The sequence below is a fragment of the Triplophysa dalaica genome, chromosome 9 (genome assembly GCF_015846415.1).
Source record: "Triplophysa dalaica isolate WHDGS20190420 chromosome 9, ASM1584641v1, whole genome shotgun sequence".
Classification (NCBI taxonomy): domain Eukaryota; kingdom Metazoa; phylum Chordata; class Actinopteri; order Cypriniformes; family Nemacheilidae; genus Triplophysa; species Triplophysa dalaica.
The window spans coordinates 15,642,827-15,663,995 of record NC_079550.1 but is presented as its reverse complement, the minus strand read 5'-3'; the positions used below and the strand labels follow the sequence as shown (position 1 = coordinate 15,663,995).

General features: G+C 38.0%; 1 protein-coding gene across 6 annotated transcripts in view; it reads right to left on the bottom strand.

Annotated features, from left to right (window-relative positions):
- Window positions 1-19,689, bottom strand: part of gdpd5b (glycerophosphodiester phosphodiesterase domain containing 5b) — a 37,396-nt gene extending 17,707 nt beyond the window's left edge. For all 6 annotated transcript variants that reach the window (XR_008907473.1, XR_008907472.1, XR_008907475.1 and 3 more), the window contains exons 1-2: window positions 19,385-19,689; window positions 3,059-3,233 (exon numbers count right to left, since the gene is read on the bottom strand). Coding sequence is in view for 2 of the 6 variants with exons in the window: in XM_056756560.1 (XP_056612538.1) it covers window positions 3,059-3,175 (117 nt within the window). In the remaining 4 variants the exon portion in view is untranslated. The remainder of the gene's footprint in view (window positions 1-3,058; window positions 3,234-19,384) is intronic.
- Between the last annotated feature and the right edge of the window lie 1,480 nt (window positions 19,690-21,169).

The window sequence follows — 21,169 nt, the reverse complement described above, 5'->3', positions numbered from 1 at the left end:
TTACCAGCGACACATGGAGCTGCGGCAATACAGGCCGACGGAGATGAGCTTTTTCATTGGAATAATAAAAGGTATTAAAAACGTAACGCTACATTATAATGTCTTTATACACCTCAGAAGACATATTTATGATTATTATATTGCATTCCTTTCAATAGATCCTCCAAAAAATACACACTGGACGTTCAATGTCGCTGGTATAGTAACATTGTGAGCAGTATTGCTTTTACAGAGCTGGAGCCCGTGGAAGATGACTACACTCTTATTCAAAGGCCTTTTGTGTTGGAAGTAAAGGGATGAGTAAATGGAAAAACTCTCAATTATTACTGAGGAGGATCTCTTTTCAGTGGAGCACACGCTAGCCTAAACATCTTAAACAGTAGATGGTCAACGTATACTCTCACACTCACCAGACACAAGACTGCATACAGGTAAACTCAACAGAAGTAAATATCTGTAATATTTATAATTCATTCAGATAGTACTGAACGTTCTGAATGGCTTTTAACACAGAGACTGGAATCATAAAATATGTCTCTTTGCATCATCGATGGCCACTGGGGAAGAGAGAGAGTTTAGGGACGAAGGTCAAATTCTGATGAAGCGTATCCTGTATCTCTTTTAAAAGTGACGGGAAACTACACTAACTATTCAATGACAGGACTGGCTATGATGCACAGAGTGCTCTGGTTTTGGTCTCTCTCTCGCTCTCTAATTCGCTTGCTCGCTCATTCGCTGGCTCATTCACTCGCTCGCTCAGACAGCTGAACTGGCTGTTTCTGTGGCCAGGGTAAGACCTCCTGGTGCGGATACACAAGACTGAGCCAAAAAATGCTGACGGCACTGTATGAGCAGCTGAGAGTCAGAGAACAACAGGAAACCAGGGTAATGTGGAATGTAAATGGAAATCTATATCTGCACCTTTTTGGCTGTTTTATTGTATTAGGCATCGACCCAACGCCCTAGTTATTGTAGATATGCATCCAAGCACATAGGCACCTCGTCATAAGCACATTCTGAATCTTTAAAAGGCATAAAAAGCAAACTCATGCCCTTACAAACACAGTGATCAGATGCATACCATGGTATTTCGACATTGCACATACCCCTGAATTGTTGTATTATCAAAGTATTTACATTTCAAGGTATTCCAGTTTTTCTACAATTACAGACAGTAATGTGAGATGATCATGCTTTAGATATCGGCACACATCTCTACAAACTTTATCTTGGTTTCTCTGACAAAATCTTTCCTGCTCTGCAAGCTACGCAGCCACGGACAAAATCTGTGTCACCAGTTTAACGCAAAGTCTCCTCCTTTCGCTTTCATCTCATCTTACACAGTCTGGATCTCTGACACGCAATTGTGCCCCAACTATCTTCTCCCAAGGGACCTTTACAAAGTACACATGTGTAAACAGTAATGCTCCAAGGCAAAACACTCTCTTCAGGAAAACAAACCATGTAATAATTGTGCCTTCTGGGAGTTTTAACTGTTTGATTAATATTATTTTTTTAAGTACAGTACGGGTTAACCAAAAGTTTATCAATGTAAAGGTTATTGAACAGGATGCGAAAAATGTCCACATGTGTTTTCACATAGTAACACAAATTTCCATATATGGGTCAATGACAAATAAGAAAATGTCAGGTGGTGCGACCATATATTAATTTAAAATAATATACATTTAATGTATTTAGCACTGAGTATTTTTCCCCTCATATATAAGAAATTTAACATAAAATCATGCCAAAATATTTTATTAAGAATTTTATTGAGAAAATTAACATTTATTTCTCAGTTTTGTTCTCTGTTTGTATGTTCGGACGGTCGCACCACCTGACATTTTTGGTCTTTCAAACACCAAAACTCAAAAAATCTATTGAATTTCAATAAAATGAAAAGGGTTTCTTATAAAGGACATATTGTAGATCCATTTGATATATGACATGTATTTATTCAAATTCTTTTTAGGAAAATAATGAATTTGGACAAAAAATACATGTCACGTCATTGACCCATATACAGAGCTTTAATGTACTGTATGTACCTGTAATACATAATAACCTTTTTATTATAATATTTTAATGTATTTATTTAAGAACTGTAACAGTAATGTTAAATAGACCTGTCATGTTTGATTAGAAGTAGTGCTAAAGCAGAACATCTCTGCTCCAGGACTCTTGGCCTATTTCGTTGCATTAGGCAATGAGGATGATACCATTTGTGGACAGTCTGCAGGCAGCGATTTGAACACACATAAATAATGTCCCAATTGCACTGATGCGCAGTGCTTGTTCTTTAATCAACTGCACAGAAAGGATGTCCTAGAAAAAAAGGTCTAATACATAAAAAACCATTCGTTTCCTGAGTCTATTGAAGAAGCAGATGTAAGCGTTTCAAAAGAAAACCAACTAATAGGAAAAAGACGCTGCCTTATATAATGTTCAGCCACTATCAGCTAATGTTAAGCATTATGTAATGTAAAAACAGTAATATCTCAAAACTGGACCAACTAGCTGTAATAATTACGCTCTCTTTCATTTGAAACAGCCTTTGCATCGAAAACAACTCAAAGCTGAGCTTCCAATAACTTAGTTTCATAATAAACTTTTGGTTTCATACACGGACACACACATCTTGTCTATTTAAAACACTGTAAGTGTTCGCTTGTAAGTTCTTTTTTGACCCCGTACTGCACCGTGACCCTTGACTACTCAGAACTTTGATTTTGTGAAAAGTTTTCTTCGAAACTCTGACTAATCCTATGACCCTACGACCCTTATAAAAACCATTGTTGTAGGTTGTTCTGAGAAATGTTATGCTATTTAAACTGCGCCTACTCGTTATTTAAAAAAAAAAAATTTCCATCCACATACTGTTCCGTTTATTTATTTTTATTTTTTATAACTATAAATAAAAAAAATGGCTTACTTAAATCAAATGTATCAAGACCCCAACTCAACGTGTGCCAAAAATCAGCATTAAATCTGAAAGCTTAACTAAAGTCCTTGAACATCAAAGACACATGGCATTAGTAATGACGGGGTAACTCACCTTGGTGGTCTCATCATGTGACCGCTGGTAGCGTTTCCAGCGGCAACCGTAGATCCCGGTCAGACATGACAAACACAACTGTCTCTCATAGACCTGTAGAGGTTGGTGCTTCACCATGCTCCTTCAATCCAGTCTCCAGCCCACCTCACTATCATCCCAGTGACGGCCAAAGACCCTGCAGACACACAGCAACACAAACAGCACTGCATAAACAAACAGCACATTAGCATTACTGCCATGTGACACTTACTAAAATAGGTGACACACCCATAAATCATATAAGGGGAGGTGAGGAGAACTAAGGGTCTATCTGTCATTGTGCAATGCTGCACCAGAGCTTTTGAATCTGTTAAATAATTTAAAGATGGTTTCAAAGCAACAACATAAACAGAGGTTACTGCACATGCACGCTTTTCTAGTCCAAACTTAACTCCTGGTACACATCTGCAAAGAATAGAGTCCCTGATAGTTATTTCTGATTACAGTCAAAAGAAAAAAACAAGTAAACTACACTAGCTAGCAAGTTAAAAGTATGTCTAGTTAGTTTTATTTTGGAAAGAATAGTTATTTGGCTAAACTTAAATGCAACCCATTCAACAACTTGTTTCTTTAAGACAATAATTATTCAATAAAATATGAATACAAATTAATATTAATATCCATCCATCCATCCATCCATTTTCTACCGCTTATCCGAACTACCTCGGGTCACGGGGAGCCTGCGCCTATCTCAGGAGTCATCGGGCATCAAGGCAGGATACACCCTGGATGGAGTGCCAACCCATCGCAGGGCACACACACTCACTCATTCACTCACGCACTCACACCCTACGGACAATTTTTCCAGAGATGCCAATCAACCTACCATGCATGTCTTTGGACCAGGGGAGGAAACCGGAGTACCCGGAGGAAACCCCCGAGGCACGGGGAGAACATGCAAACTCCACACACACAAGTCGGTAGCGGGAATCGAACCCCCAACTCTGGAGGTGTGAGGCGAACGTGCTAACCACTAAGCCACCGTGCCCCCTAATATTAATATAATTAAATAAAATATAAATATTAGCCACTAGCCAGACTGATCAGCAAACACAGAAAGGAAGTTAACTCCGGGCCAGGTATGTACATCTGATGAAACCGTCTATAGCGACTTCTTAACCTGACAGCCACACAATTTTGTCTGTCTGCTTGACAGTCATCTGCCAGCAAAACTCTACTGTCCCCTTCAACACTCATGTCTGTCTGACGCCAAATTTGCAGAATGCCTCTAGTAATCATTACTGAATTTCTCAAGAGAGTTAATTCACATTCCTGCAGTCTCAGCTCAGGGATTTTCTACTGCTTATCAGTCACTGCGGGAGAGGAACTAAACCTCTTATCGGGCAAACCAGGGCGTCTACAGAATCAGCCAAAACATTGTCATGTAATGACGGAGCTTTTTCATCAACATAAATAAGCTATGAGGAAATACAAAAATACGAGAAACGCAAGCGCAAAAACCTTTTTACATATTTTCTGTCGAAGTAAAAATGAGTAGAAAAAAAACACACCAGACTTGCCTCCCAGGAGGGTCACCAAATTCACAAGCATGGTACATAATATCTCCTAATAGCTAATCTGCCTATCTGCTAAATGAAGCATTGCTGTGTGGGCCCAAATGATAATGAGGGACATCAGGCAGAGAACGGAGACCACCAGCAGCCTTTTATTTGCACTGGTGAGAGGCGTATCCGGTTATTAATCTACCCAGCAGAGCAATGGGAGTTAGTTCCGTCATCAGGGCCTCATGTAAATGTCACAAAACCCTCCTACATGTTAAGAAAACACTAATGCTGCGTTCACACCAAATCACGTCCCTATTACTTTATTACTCGTGGGTCATGGGGAATAGTTCTTTATTTTCGTTTGAGTGATGCTTAAAACATCGTGCAACAGGAAGTGTCTTCCCATGTCCGGACGTGTTAAAACAGTAGGAATTTCTCGCTCAAGTTGAAATTTTTTGCGACTGATGCAAGTTCACGTCTATTCACTTCTTTGTATTGACTTTGTATGTAAATGTATGTAATTTACTGGCGCAAAACACTGCATTAAAGAGTAATAATACGTTATTTTTAAGGTCCTACTTTGGTTCATGGAGTGTCCAACAACAAGTTTACGTACACCGCATATGGAACATAGATGGGCATTACACATAGTGACGCAAATCCGACACGGAACTGAAATTAGAACAACAGACGACTTGTTTGCGTGATTCAAGCTTTTTTCACAAGCCAATGACTTTGTTATTCGTTCATTTTCAGCTTTATGACTTTGCATACTGCTTACATTCACACACAGCAACATTACACACTACATGAAATGTCATTTTAAAGATATTGTAATATTTACACTTTAATGTCTCTACACAGACATGGCTCTGCGCGACATGTCACGATAAAAGCCAATAGAACGCATTAAAACCAATTATAATTTTACATCTTGTCCACACTGAATGGGGCGCGACCCGTTGCATCTGGTGCAGACACGGTGTAAGACATCTGAAGGTAAGAAAAAAATACATTTACACAGAGGTTGTGAAACCCCTCCATTTTCTTTCATTTCAAAAAGAACAATCCTGCAATGACCTACAATGAAGGTCATGGGCGACACTGTTCTATAAGCATCGGCTAATCTGTTTTAACAAAACAAGACCGCATGTCCTTCCAAGGTAATTGCATAAACAAAAAGATATGAAAAAGCTCAAAATGCATGTTCAAGGTTGTACTAAATATGACCAAATGACAAATGTTTGCTTTAAATCTGTAATAAATGGTAAATTGGCTGTAAGTTCTTGCAAACTGAGGACAAGCAGTTGTTACTGCACGCCCGTGCGGAGGACAGAATCCATTTTCTAGAACTGCTGAATAATTCAGCACCTCCTACTGTAGATTTACTGCTGGGTGTGTGGCACATAAAGGGGCGGTTTCCTGGACAGGGTTTAAGGCTAGTCCCAGACTAATTTAAATGTTAGAGGTGTCTTAAATGAAAACAACTTCCACTGACATATCTTAAAATATATCAGTGTGATTATTTTGTCTCTAAATACCGACCAGTAATGTTTTTGTAACGTATGTTTTTAAAAACAATTTAAATGTTTAATTTAACCAAGGCCTAGTCCCGGTTTAAGAAAACCCCTGTCAGGGAAACTGCCCCCTAGATAGTAACAGTAATCTAAAGAGCCGGCGGGATCATTTCGCGGCTAATCTGATCTGGCCGCACACCAAAACACAGGTGAAAGGCTAGATTACAGCACGGTTTTAACAGAATGTAGAAAGAATCAGAGAGCAATGAGCATTCATTGTGGGAAGTTCACAAATTTTTACTCCTATTAAGCACACGTGCAAAGCACTCTGTGTACACAAAATAAAAATAAGTCATTGTGCATTGTGTTTATTTAGTAAACCCATCCAAACATTAGATGGCTCAGGTTTATACAGTCAATAATGCTGGAGGTCACAATGATTATGATTAGTCACTGTTGTTATAAGCCGGTGATGAAATGCAGTCGTCAGCTGTTCTTCGTCTCAACTGATCCTTCAGAAAATGAAAACATGCTGGTGCACTAGTGAGAGTCAACACAATCATATACTTTTACCAGTTCTCTTAGTAATCATCAGGTGAAACAGCAATGTTCTTCAGAAGGAACTAAGATTCATCTTAAGACATTGCACATTCAATTGTGGGTTTAAAATTTGCATTTATTGATCCGAGCAACAGTAAACGATGAACAAAATTGTCAGAATGTCTTTCAGTAAGAGACGCAAAGTCACAGTATTTCCCATTATCCTAATTTTCATGTGAGCTAGTTCACTCAGAAATGGGCAAGTTTAGGAACATTATTCTCCTTTCTGCTGCCTCATTTCCTATTTCCAGAAAATAGCGTCAAGCAGTCTCCATTAGGGGAAACAGTTCAGCAATTTAAGTCTTAAGCAACTGAAAGCAGAAGAGATAGGAGATCTCTTTCCTTAGACTCAACAAACACAGTATCAATGAAACATTCTTTGATCTTAAAGGGGGGGTGGTTGATTTGGAAAGGTGCAAGGGTCCAGACTTTTTTCGTCACTGCTTTTTCAAATAAAAATGTTTTGTAGATCTACTTGTTGTTGCTTCCGCAGGAAAGTTTGATTGTTGCCGTTTGTCCGCCATTCTCCCTACATTGACACAGCGGATTTGAGCGCGCTGCGGCGCGGATGACGTATGATGTCTGCGTGAAAATGTACACATGACCAGTCACAGTGCTCGGCCAGAACGTTTTGATTGGGCGAAAGTTTTTTGGTCCTACGCCTTTCACAGATGATATAAAAAAATTAAAATATGATTTGACCACTATACTTTTTGATTGCTATCAGATTGTAAAGAGATTTTTAACCAACATGGCAAAAAAAATCTGTACAGGATGGCCCACCCTGCCTTTAAGCAGATAAGAAGATAAAACAGAGCTGATCTACATCCAGTGTCTTAAAGCCATGGAACAGGACACAAGTGAGTTTACATCCTGAAGACAAACAAGGCTGTGAGCCATTACTAAAGATGTCAGTGTACCAGGGTCAAAGAAATAACAAGGGCTTCTCAAACTGATGCACTACAAATTACTGCCATTGCTCTCTGACAAGTGAGGAGACAATTGCTGAAACAATGGAGTCTTTGCTACAGGGAAAGGTGGCGGACGTAAAGCTACTATTCTGTGGCAAGATGCCAAAGCTGATCAATTTACAGTATTAAAAAATAAGTATTTTTCTCAGCAGGACATTCACATTCTTAAAGGGATAGTTCACCCAAAAATGAAAATTCTGTCATCCTTAACTCACCCTCTTGTCCTTTCAAACCTGTATGACTTTCTTTCCAAGAACACAAAAGATGCTGTTTTGAAGAATGTTTTTGTGTCTATACTAGAGGTGCACCGTTTGACCGGTCAGAGACATGAATGGGCCGGTTTTTCGCATGATCGGCTGGGGCCGGTGACCTGTCAGTCAGTCTCACGTCTTGCCGATTCCAAGCCGATCTTCTGTTTCCCACGATGCAGGCAATAACATCACAGCCGTAAGTACACTCAAAGCCACAAGTAAATATGTAAATGTGTGTGCGCACAGTCTGTCTTATAAGGCTTGTTTTTACTCGCATGTGGGTCCACCGTACCGAAAAACTCTGCTGACTGACACGCATCTCTCATATCTGCTGACTGCACTGCGTATGCTAACAGTGATGCTAAAAAACTCTGACACATGCTAAACTCATGTTGAAGTCGTTCACTCTGTGTAAAACAAATGCAAAATTCCTTCAACCACATTGCTTTTCATGATTAAACTTGTTTTTAAAATCCATATAAATATTAAATATAAAACATGAATAAATCAACCTATATATGTGATTATATGATTCAGTTCATTACCAACTCAAGACATGTGATGATTCGTATAAATCTTATTAGAATTCATACATAAAACAATATTCTTATAGGAGGTTGGACAATCTGATAAGTTGTAAAAAACGATCTTTACACAATTTGAGCTATATATATATATACACACACACACGAGACTGGAGCCGTCTGGCAGAAGCCCCTCCCATGACGTGAATTCGCATCTGTAGTGAAGCGAATTTCATGCGCGAATGAAGAGAGTAAACTCAAAATGTTCAAGCGTCCGATTCATTCGCGCAAGTCACGTTTGATGGGAACACTCTAGTAGACTTTTGCGAGACGAGGACAAAAGGAAACCGGGTCAATAAAGTGATATTTTGTTTAGTTACATGTATGATTTCTCCTCCTTTTCAGTCACAGAGCTCTTCAAAAATTTACATGAAAGAAAAGTAAATATGGTTTTATATATACTGTTTGTGTACATCAAATATAAGTTTGTATAAGTTTGTGGATATCAAATTGCAGGTTTCAAATATAATAAAATTGCAAACCGGAATCCGCCAAGAAAATTGAATCTCTAGTCTATACAATTAGAAGTGCTGTTCGGATACTTATTTTCTTCAAAATATCTTCTTTTGTGTTATGCAGAAGAAAAAAAGGACTGGGACATACTAACGCAAAATGGAAGTGGACGTTGTTGCCTAGATGACAATGTAATAATGAACTGCCACAAACCTCAAAATACAACTCTTCTTTGCATTTAGATATTTATAGATTCATTATTTCATATGTAATGTTTACAGTATACTTACTGCACATTTATTAATTTAGCAAGCATCTTTCATTTATTTTTATTAAGGTAGTGGAGGATCAATAACTCCGCCCTCTCGCGGTGAGTTGTGGGTAATATCAGCCGTTAAGTGACCATAGATTCGAGTTTTCGCCGAAAATAGTAGACCATTGGTGTCCTTTGAGAATACTAATTTCAGCACACAACCAGTGCTCTATGCGTTAGTTTTATTATAGCGTGCAAGGTCAAATTTCACACTGTCGCATAGGTGCAAGTGCGTTAAACAAATTTTAGCCAGCCAAAGATTTATTTTAATATTTGATGTGATTTATTGAATCTCGCGCTTGTGATAATTGCAGGAAAGAGCGAGGATAAAGCTTGTGCACTCCCTCTGTCTCCAAACTAAAGACAAAAAGTGTGTGTTTGCTCTTTGACTTCATTGCGAATTGGAACACAGCAATGTTATCATAATGTTATTTCACCTTAATAATATACCACAATATACTGTAAATTCAATTGTATGTCCTCTTGACCTGTATGATTATCTTTCTCCTTTTTTTCTGTCACACAGGAAACCCTTGGCCATTTATTTACATACCACCGTATACACAAAATAGAAATATCTGTTGTGGTTGACATTGTAATAAAGAAAGGACTTTTTTGTTCTGTTTTACATATAAATAGTATTTGCTTAAAGAAATAATTAGTTTAATGTCCAATGAGGCTGTCAGAAAGTATATCACCTATGTATTTTATTGTTACTGTTCTCAATCTCTTTGAAGATATCAATCAATGCATCTATATTACCGGGGGGAAGGGTACAGTAATAACCCTCTGTTATGACCTGACAGGTTGCTTGTTAGCAGGTTGTTTGTCCATCTTCCATCCAATTGAACTCATTCCAATGCTGAGCCAGCATCTCCACTATATCTCCCTCTCAGCTAACGGTATTCCAGTTACCATCTGTTTACTTTAAACTGCCAAATCCCTAGCAAGAAACCTCCCTTATAATGAGGTAGGGAGTGTTGCCTCACAGATTTAGACCATTTTTCCAAAAACATTTCTGTCTGGAATTTACCATACCATAGTTCAGACTTGACCCCATCCAATGTAGACATAAATGCAGGAATGGAAGACCATCCAACAATTTGCAATTTTGTGTGCTATATTATTCAACATCAAAAAAATATAAGCACACAAAATTGAATGGTCTAGTCTTTAGTAACTTATGTTGTTCACCCACATTTGGAACATGAATATTAGGGACAGCCTCAGCAGACATTATGTAAACAAGAAAATTATTTCATTTAAATTCAAATGTTGGCTATTGAATTTGACAACATTGCTATCCTATACATTTGGTGAATCAATATTAATCATACATCTAAAAAAAAAAAAAGAGATTAACGTCTCAATGGTATCGAAAACAGCATTATAAAAAAAGACTGATCCTCCTCACACAGTTATTGCTGTGTGCATTCTTGAATAAAACTGTCCAAATTTTTCGAAGGAAAAACCACTCAAGCCAAATTAGGTTTATTCTTGTGACAGAAATTGACAAAAACATGAAAGTCTGTTCGATTTCAGACATGGATCAATTTTATCCAAGAAAGGTGTGATGCACCAACTTCAGCGCAGCCTGCTCAGAATGCTAATGCACAGCAAAATGCTGATGTGGAAATCTCTTAATTCAAGGCTTGTTAAATGCAGAAATAGCACAAAAATTACTGATGTGTGTTTATGTAATGTTTGGAAACCATTAAAAAGCTGTAGGCAAATATAACACACGAACAAACAGACAAAGTCACTACTTGTGTGTCAAGACACTGGAAATAAGCCAACAGATAAGGCTTAAGAATTACATTCTACTGCAACAATGTGACTGCTGTGAAAATTTAAAACACAAAAACAAATCTTAGAAAGTACTGTTTGCAAGCTTCAAAACTGAAATCATTAGACACACATCAAGCATGAAGAATTAATTATTGATCGGCTTTGCATGCTAATGGGCCCTTAGGAAAAACAAAATGGCTGTTTTCCTACGAAATAATTAAATATGTGATTCCCATTCATTTCTTATGCCAGCGGCCCTTAGGAAAAACAAAATGGCTATTTTCCTACGAAATAATTAAATATGTGATTCCCATTCATTTCTTATGCAAGCGGTTGATGGAAATGCTCGGTGGATTTTAACACTGATGCACAGTTCATTATCGGTACATCTATCACAGTCTCCATCATCTAATTTAATTGCAGGCTAGTTTATGGGCACATGCCTGTTGCCACATTTCTCTGATAAATAATTGTAAACAAATATGCATCTCATTTCCTGTCATGAAATGACAAATAGACAGTCAGTTAATAACGGCTACAATAATCTCAGAGAACCGATCAAGAACTTGCCTTGACCTGCAAGTTTCCTTATTTATTTTTCATTCACTGAAGGTATTTATTATATATACACAGTTTTCATCTCCAACTCCAGGCCAAGGACAGGACATCTTCAGTAAGAAAAAATTCTGCAGAAAGCTGAGCCAAGGGAACTTGAAGGAAGGCCTCGCGCTGATTGATCGGCACCGTAATAGATTTGGGATAAATATAGCTCCTCTATTGTGTAACACAGGTATTTGATGCTCGGTCATCATTACACCTGCTGTCTCTTTAGAAGACACATACTGTCAAGACCCAACAGGGAAAGTTTTGTAACACCATTACTAGTATAACCAATTAGAAATTAGCGACAGGGTTTAAATCGCTATATCGTACATGGCCACCACAGCCCTTAGGTGACAACAGAAGCTGTAAACCTCATAAGGAAATAACATTTTATGAGATTTCACTTGTAATCATGTTAATGGATGTTAAGTGACAGAATGGGCATCTTGTGAAGCAGAAGGTTCAGTCGTTCATTTTAATAACAGACACGCAATCAGACAATAAAACACTTTAAAGCAGCCCTGCAACGATGCGTCATGCATACTGACTTATTTACAATGTTAAACGTGCGATCTTCGCATGCTTAACATGGTCAACTTGTCAAAAAAACGTGTTGGCCGTATTACGTAGTATTTCCGTGCTCGATACACTCCCCCAGCGATCGTACAGGTTTCGAAAGTTTTTTTCGAACATAACTGTTTCGCAGCAACTTTTCTTAGTCCCTTATTCAAGGGAAAATTCTCCCGGAAAAGCACGCGGCACGGCCACATGAGAGCAGGAGAAGGAGCATGCGCAGACCTCACTTTCACTTTTAAGCAGGAGAGAGAGAGCATATGTTCGCGAAGTTCAGGTGTTTGTTTGTTCACTGCATTTGGGTGATGAATGTTATATTAACTGTGGATATAACGCTGGATTTGGAGATCGTTTGAAACTGATACATGGAGCCGTCCCAGCGCTAAAAGATGCCGGACATGAACCACATGCGCTGAGTGAAACTGATGTCTCTGTTTTTTTGACAATGGGTGCTTTGGTTCAGCCTACCTGTATGTTTTCGTATGCTTTGGTTCAGCATGGGCCGTATGTTTTCGGAAACAATCGTAAAGCTGTATCTATCTTTTATAAATATGATCAAACTAAATATTCTTAGAAGATACGAAGTATGCAATACTACCCTATAGGTACTCGAAATGAATATGAGATTGGCAGAAACCCTGTGTGTTACAGCCCGCTTTAAAGCATTATACTATAAGGACCATGGTATGGCTTAATTTGACAAAACTATGCAGTAATATCACACAAGATTGAAACATTTTTCAATATTTCTATGTACTGTTACAACATTTACTATTTATAAATATATTAAAGAAACCGTTCACACAAAAATGAAAATTCAAGTTGTTCCAATTCTGCATAAATGTCTTTCTTCGGATGAACACAGAGAAAGATATTTTGTAGAATGCTCGTAACCAAACAGTACATTTGCCACTACTGACTTACATAGTAGGAAAACATGCTTTATACATTCTGTTCTGTTGAACACAAAAGAAGATATTTTAAAAAAAATTATAGGAAAGCATTCTGGGGCACATTTGACTACCATTGTAATTTTTCCTACGATGGTAGTTAATGGTGGCCAAGAACTTTTTGGTAACAAGCATTCTTCAAAATATCTTTCGGTGTTCATCAGAACAAAGAAATTCTTAACAGATTTGGAATAACTCGAGGGTGGGTTTGATAACATCATTTTTTTTTTTGAGTGAACTATCTCTTTAAACGAAATTCTTTGTTATGAAGATCGTGATATGCATTTTTGGGAAGATTGCCCAGCTCTAGCCAACTCACTTTATTTACGAGCCAATAACTTTCTTATTCCTTCACCTTCGGCTTTACAACTTGGCAGACTGCTTACATTCACACGCGGCAACATTACACACTGCATGAAAGATCATTTACATGATTTCGTAATATGTACTCTTTAATTCTAATATTTAAAAAAGATACAGATACTCATTGGCAAAAGGTGAATATGACAGTTTTTTTCACCACCTTAGCTACTAAAGAGCTACCTAAGAACTAAATAAAACAAGCATTATTAACAGCCCTGCGACAACTGATACAACACGTTTTGCACAAAGCAACAACCTACAATTTACACTTCTAATGCCTATCAGTGTAATTATAAGAGTTGCATTAGAGACTGGAGACACTCTATGATTCTGGATGTCACAGGAATGAGACATGCTCGGTGTTTGTGGACACAGAATATTTTAGGCACTTTCTGGCACTACTTAAAAGCAGCAGGCGGTGTCATCAGAGTACAAAAGAAAGGTAAAAGAACTAACCAAAACAACACAACTGACAAAGCAACAATGACCAGCAAGTAATTTGCTTTAAATTAACTGAAGCAGCTCTTTTAGAGCTCAATATTTGCATTCACAATTGCAGCAGACAAGTTCTTCCATTTTGCAATACTACAATTATTTTCCAAAATAACTAGCAAGGACAAATATGGTGAGTGTCCAACATTCAAATAAGCTCTCTCTTTCTCTTACATTGCTTTAACTGGGCTGTACATTACATATATGTCGCACATGCTACGAAAAAAAATCGGTCTGTGCAACAAATAAATCTAATAGTGTAGCACGCGTGCTACAAACAAGCTGAAGCTCAAGTTTCTTCACATCCATCCGCCAAAATAAAAGTCTGCCTAATCTGGACCAGATGATAAAATAATCAACTTGTAGTAAATTTATAAACTGTAGTAAACACTATAGTATACTTTAATATTTACTATAGTAATGTTTAAATATACTATATAGTACACAAGAATCTACTAAAGTCTACTAAAGTAAATACTACAAGAATTTTGTAAAAACTAAATATTATATGGCCCTAATTTATGCATTTGTATAAAGTTAATGTCCTTTATCAGTTGCCCATCTATTTATGTTATGACCTGCACTTGTGTTTTTAAAAACATGATAATAGACGTATACTTGTGCCACCACTATTTGGTCTGTGCTACAAAACTTTTAAACTGTGTGAAAAAAAAGCTAACGTACAGCCCTGTTTAGCTTACGTTAGGCAATATATTTTTAATTATAGGCAAGCGAGAAGCACAAAAACCACCAGGCATCCAAACTCACCCAATACATCACGGTGCTGATGTAGAAAACCAACGTTTTTAAAAGATCAACTGTGGCTAATTCAATCCCCCATCATTTATTCAATAAAGTAATGGAGCTAAAGACATCACATCACTCAGGGATGCTCTGTAAATAATCATTCTTTCCCAGCCAACTAATAGACTGACTGTTAATCTTCTTTCTTTGGTTAGAATTCACTCCTACGCCTAATGCTCCCGGTTGTGTTACGAAGGCTGTATCATCTTCGTCAGAAAAAAAACACTTTATACAAGTAAACACAAACATGGAATATCTTTGGAGACTCAAAACTACATGATGATGTAAGCATGTATGAAACACCATGTGACAAAAATGAAAGACTTGACTCCTCCAACACACGAGGGACAAATCAAAACTAACAACAAACCAGGATAAACATACTGTGCTCAGATGGCTTTACTCTATCCAAACAGAGAGATGCTGGGCTTGGCACGTTTTCCATCCAGCTGAACCCACTGCCCTGTTGAATGATAATGCTGAACGCACAGATTGGTCTAAAAAAAAATCGGAACAACCTCTAGTGATGAAGTCCAGGGGACTGGTGAGATGAATTTTGTTTTCTGCACAGGACTTTAATCTTACAGTAGGAGCTGATACATTTCTCTGAATAACAGCACCCGACAAAGGCATGCAGACATAGAAGGAAGATTTTTCTGGTGGAAATGAAAGCCTTTTTAGACATAATTCTTTCAAGACCTTAAACCCTGAGGCAGTAAGCACAGGTTCCATGATCTGTCCAGCTACAGGAAATGCGCAGCCAATGCACATACTGGGCGGCTTTGAAGATGCGCTGCAAGAATCACATTGGCCATGAAGTATTTAGTGTGATGCAATGGTTCTCAACACACGAGGCCACGAATGCACCTTCTGAGTGAACAGACAGCTATTGTGGGCAGAGTTTGGAAGAGATACTTGAACTGATATGGTTGTCAGTCTGCATCAGTCAGAATTGTTTGCATTCGATGTTTTTTTTTTCATAAAATAATTTTGCAATGTAGCCTATAATAATAAACAATCGTTTATTCATATTTTTGCTTGTGGAATGACACTTTTTAATGAACTGTTTTGTTGTAGGGGTGCAGAGTAACTTACATTACATTCTTTTAGCAGTCAGTTATAGGCCTAATTAATATAGGCAATTCATGAAGGGAGAGAGCTTAAAGAAAAAATGATTTACTTTGTTTTGCTCAACTTTATATTTAGTTGTATTGCGTTTTAGAGAGACAAATTATAAAAGGCAGATTTTGACTATTCAGTTTGTGCAATAGTGAAACAAATGGCTTTAAGAGCATGTTCCCCGCGATACCATTTTTCACCCTTTAGTTAGTGTGTAATGTTGCTGTTAGAGCATAAATAATACGTAAAAATGATAAAGCTCAAACTTCAGTGCCAGGCGAGGTATTGTCTTTAAAATAATTTGGTTTTCAAGGACTACAGAGAATGGCTGGATCGTACTACAGCCCTCTACTTCCCGGGTACATAATGTCACCATTCCGAGTGCTTTTAATAACCTCTGCCTAAAGGAAAACGCCAAAAAGATGTCTGTTGTCATTTCCCTCTCCATAGTAGAAAAAAATGTGATCAATAACAAAGATTGACGTTCGCGTATGCACTTCGATACACTTCACATCTTTACACAAACACTATAAGCGGGGAACCAATCACGACAGACCTGGTCAGCTTTACCAAACCGAGTGTTTCGGAAGGCAGGACTTTGAAAAACCGGAAGAAATCCAGTCGTTTCGTGAGAAGAGAGACAGCGGCGGACAATAGACTTGAAATATGTTGAACATCAAGTTTTTTTAAACTAGAAACATGAACATCCATTGTTAAACACCCAAAAAACACAATCAAAGCTTCGAAACCAGGGAAAAAACTGGGCCTTTAATAAATACGAGAAATGCAAAAAAACATGTTCGGTATTATAAGGCCTTTGGCCAAGTGATTCATATCATGTTCGACTTCGGCCAAGAATTCGGTCTGTGCATTCGTTTCGGTGCCTCCCTAATTTACATTTACAATTAAAGGTATGCATGCTACCTTAAAGGGGTCATAAAAGCACAGCAAAACAGGCTGCTCCATATGCTTATAAATGCTCTTACCGAACACTGATGTCATATTCCAATCGTTGTGCGCAGTGCTTCATGAAGTCGAACACGTTGGTTTCTGAACGGTCTCTCTCCCTCACGATTCAATCAAGGGCAAGGTCGGTAGACAGAATCCATGTTTCGCATGGAGAATATTTTTACTTGTATTGCAGCTGGGTATGAATGTGCTCAAAAATATGTACCCGGCTCCCTTTTCTTCCCTGACAAGTGTTGGGCACATGCAGCTGACCTACAGGAAAACTCCTTTCCAGTGAGCTGAAGTGTTTTGCTTTTTAACTTCTATCTTTTGCGATATGTCCACTTATGTCCGATTTGCAAGGTAATGACTCATTTAACTCATTTTAGCTCATATATCACACACTGAACTCTGAACTCACAGACTGAAACCCATCAAATCAGTCTCTCAAAACACATCAGAACACACAGCATGCTGAGACCACTTAACAAGAGTGGTTAGTACGATTTAGTTTTTAAAGTTTATTATTGACAATGTGTAGTAAATAGTTATATATAATTTGAATATAAAACAAAGTTTATTTGCATTTATATGTGCGACCATTGGGGAAAATGAGTCAAGAGCCTTGTATGCACTGGTTAACTGGCCAATAATAGCACACCTCGCTTTTCAGCGATGAGCTTTGTAAAAAATGTGAGCGTTTCAGAGAGGGGGGGCAAAGAGGGAACATATACGGTATGTGGAAAATAAACAGTTTTTTTATTTCCACATACCGTGCATGTTTGTTGCATTACATCTGGCACAAAACACATGGTGGCTGCCTGGCACAAACCATGTTTACATTCATTTTACATTTTATGTAGCTTGTGCCACCAGCCCCCAGTTTCAACGTATGCCCATTGCCCACTCAAATCCCGTTTCTTGACAGGGTGCATGTCATTTGGTCCATTAATGTAACACTGAGCTTTACGTCCCAAAATCTCCTCCATTATTTCTTGACATGTGGGAGGGGGTGTGGAATACTGACCACAGACAGCACATGGCTCAGTTCTCACAAGTCTGACAATAATAAGAGGTCACTTCACAGCATCACCCGGGTATCTTATGATAAGGACATATAAGTTACCGTTACCCCCTCAATGCTTGATAAACTGTGACCCCGTTTCCGTAGAGATGGGCAGCAGTGATTCTTTTTATAGCCGGCTCGTACATGCTTTTAGCGGGCAACAAGGCAGTATACATATAAATAGAGTTTATTCACTGATGTCTATCACACTTTTTGACAGCGATTACATAAGAGGAGGAGGCTTATAATCTTAAAAAGAAAAACAGCTCATAAAGTTATATTGGCAGTGGCAAGGTCTTTCAACATCAACAACAAATGGACAAATGTGACTTCCTAACTTTGAATATGCCTTGGATAATACACTGATAACTATCAGGTCAAAGTGCAACCCTAAACTGAGCATATCTGAAGTAGATTATGATTGTACAGATTCAACAATCTGATTTTTGTTATTTTCCAAAGCAAAACATTTCCTTAATCAACATCTTTTGTTGGACATGCAGCAACATTCCTATTCACAAATCTTTTATTAAAAAGGACCCACGTCCTGTTAGGAGTGCTGTTAGAATTTGAGTTGGTTACGGATATGTAACTCCAAAATAAGGGTTCAGGACTATGCCCAGCTTGGTCAAAGCACATTTTGCCATATGCTTGCATTATACAGAGGAAGACGCAGATGCGCTCTTGTCACCTGACGTTACCCGAACGGGCGTAACCGCATGCCAGGTGCAGGGAAACAAACAATTCAATCCTGTTTACAAAATCAAAGTCAATGAGGACTTGTATTTAAACTGCTTTATAAAACATTACGCACATTTCCTGCACATCATAAAGGCATTTAGTATAAAGTTTTGAATTTCCAGATACTTTACCCAAAAATGAAAATTCTGTCATCATTTACTCACCTTAGAGTTGTTCAAAATGTGCATAAATTTCTTTGTTCTGATGAACAAAGAGAAAGATATCTGAAATAATGTTTATAACTAAACAGATCTCAACACCTATAGACTACCCAAAATTATTCTGTTGAACACAAAAGAAGACATTTTGAAGAATGTAGGACAGCTCCGGGGCACCTTTGACTACCATTGTTTTTTTCTTACAATGGTAGTCAATGAGTGTTGAGATCTCATTTTTGGGTGAAGTATCCCGTTTAAACGAAGGCACTTATATACATACGAAAGAGCACCCCTTACAAAAATAAACCGTGGTTTTACAACACTAACCACAGTTAAACAAATGTACAACTGTCTCGCCATAGTTCAACGTGGAATTTGTAGCAAATGGGTAATACAAACGGTTATCAAAACCGGGAGCAAAACCATAGCCGTTACAGTTTTACTACAATAAAACCATGGATTTTAAACTCATTTACATGATTTCTTACCCTCTCTAGACGCGTTTGCCTTCTAGTGTTTCAGCAGGTGAAGTTTGAGTAACGTTTCCTCTAACGTTACGCGTCTCTTTCGCACCTAACGGGACAGGTAACCCTCAACCGACACAAGCACTCGGACGATGAATATTTAAAAAGTATAAGAGAATATCAAAAAATACTGGTTCCCAAATGCGAGATGCTACTGAAGAAACAATAAAAACTATCTGAAGTTTAAAAAAGCGGTTTATTTGCTCTGCTTTTTGGCTCTTTGTGTTGACAGCAAACGATGTACCTGTGCACGCGCTTCTGGCAGTGAGAGTGACACTAGAGACGGTTGTAGCACTGCCGATTGGTTATGGGCGGGGCTGATGAATTATGGGCGTGGCTAACTTGTGCTCTGTCTTATTGTGCTCCCTACTGTCCAATATGAAAAATGTTTTTGCTCCCTACTTTCCAATGTTTGTTATTTTTTTGCATATTTACATTATTAAACAAATTGCATGGTTAGTTATGGCATTCAAATGATTTTTTTTACATTTCATACATTTTCATTAAAATATAAATGACATTTTAAAGAATCCTCTGCTGTGCAGGTGGTAGCTCATACTGCGTTAAATAGCTGCAAAACACATCCAAATTAAAACATGTAGATTTATTTTTGGACTGTTGTCGGCATGTAGTTTAAGGTGCAACACATTTTTGAAGTTTAAGTTAGATGCTATAGTTCTCACATCACAGACACAAACAAACTTCAGTGATCCTCAGCAATGTGAGCATTTGTGTGTGGGCACGTTTGCATAGGTTGAAGGATAATACGCTGACAAAAAATCTATTTGACACCCATCACACGTTATTCTCTGCACCCAATTTCTCATTTATCTTTAAACTCCACTGTCATAATAGTCTGAGAGCAAGTATTGAATAAGTCACTGCTTTTACATTACACCAATAAGGTGACAATCTAATCATTGTGACTACCTGAACAGATTCTAACTTATAACATTTTGATACAGTTGAGTGTTGGTCAACTTGAGTTCACTCATTAGATTGCATGCACTTCAGATAATGGATTGTTGTTTTCAACATTGTATAACTCACTAGGAAACAGATAAACATTTTGAGAAACTATTTGGACTCCACGGACACAACACGAGGCCTCTCAAATACCAAACAAGTCTGCCCTGCCAGTACCATTACAAAGCTGACTGATTGCTGCTCTCTATGTGACATGTGGTCGTGAGGAATTTTTCCCTTCTATGACCTTCTTGTTTGTGGAAATGCCTGCACCTTTACTCATCATATAAGAGTCATGTGATGTCTCTAAATGTGCTATTTTATACATATGTCTGCAAAAAGGAACACACACACAAGGTTACATTTTTTGTATTTAAAAATAGTCGTAAATGTAAAAACCAGGGGTAAATGCAAGAAGCCAACAGAAGCCAAGGGCTGCATGACACAACTGCCTTGTTTGTTCGCCATCTAGTGGTTGACGCTAAAACATACGTTTCCAGTTTTATAACTTTGTTCCGAATACAAGGGCGAAGTTATCTTAATAATTACCTTTGAAACAGGATAAACACCTCGAGAACTTTATTGTGCCCTCAATTAGTAAGATTGGCCGAGGGCACTGTTAATTCCTCCTTATCTACTCCTGTTCATTGATGCAACAGACTAAAGCAAGAGGCCACTGGCCACTGGAGGGCACTGCATCTCATACGGTCAAAAACTTTTCTATTTAATTATGACAAAGACAAAATCATTTTAATGATATAATCCACAACTGAACCGAGGCAC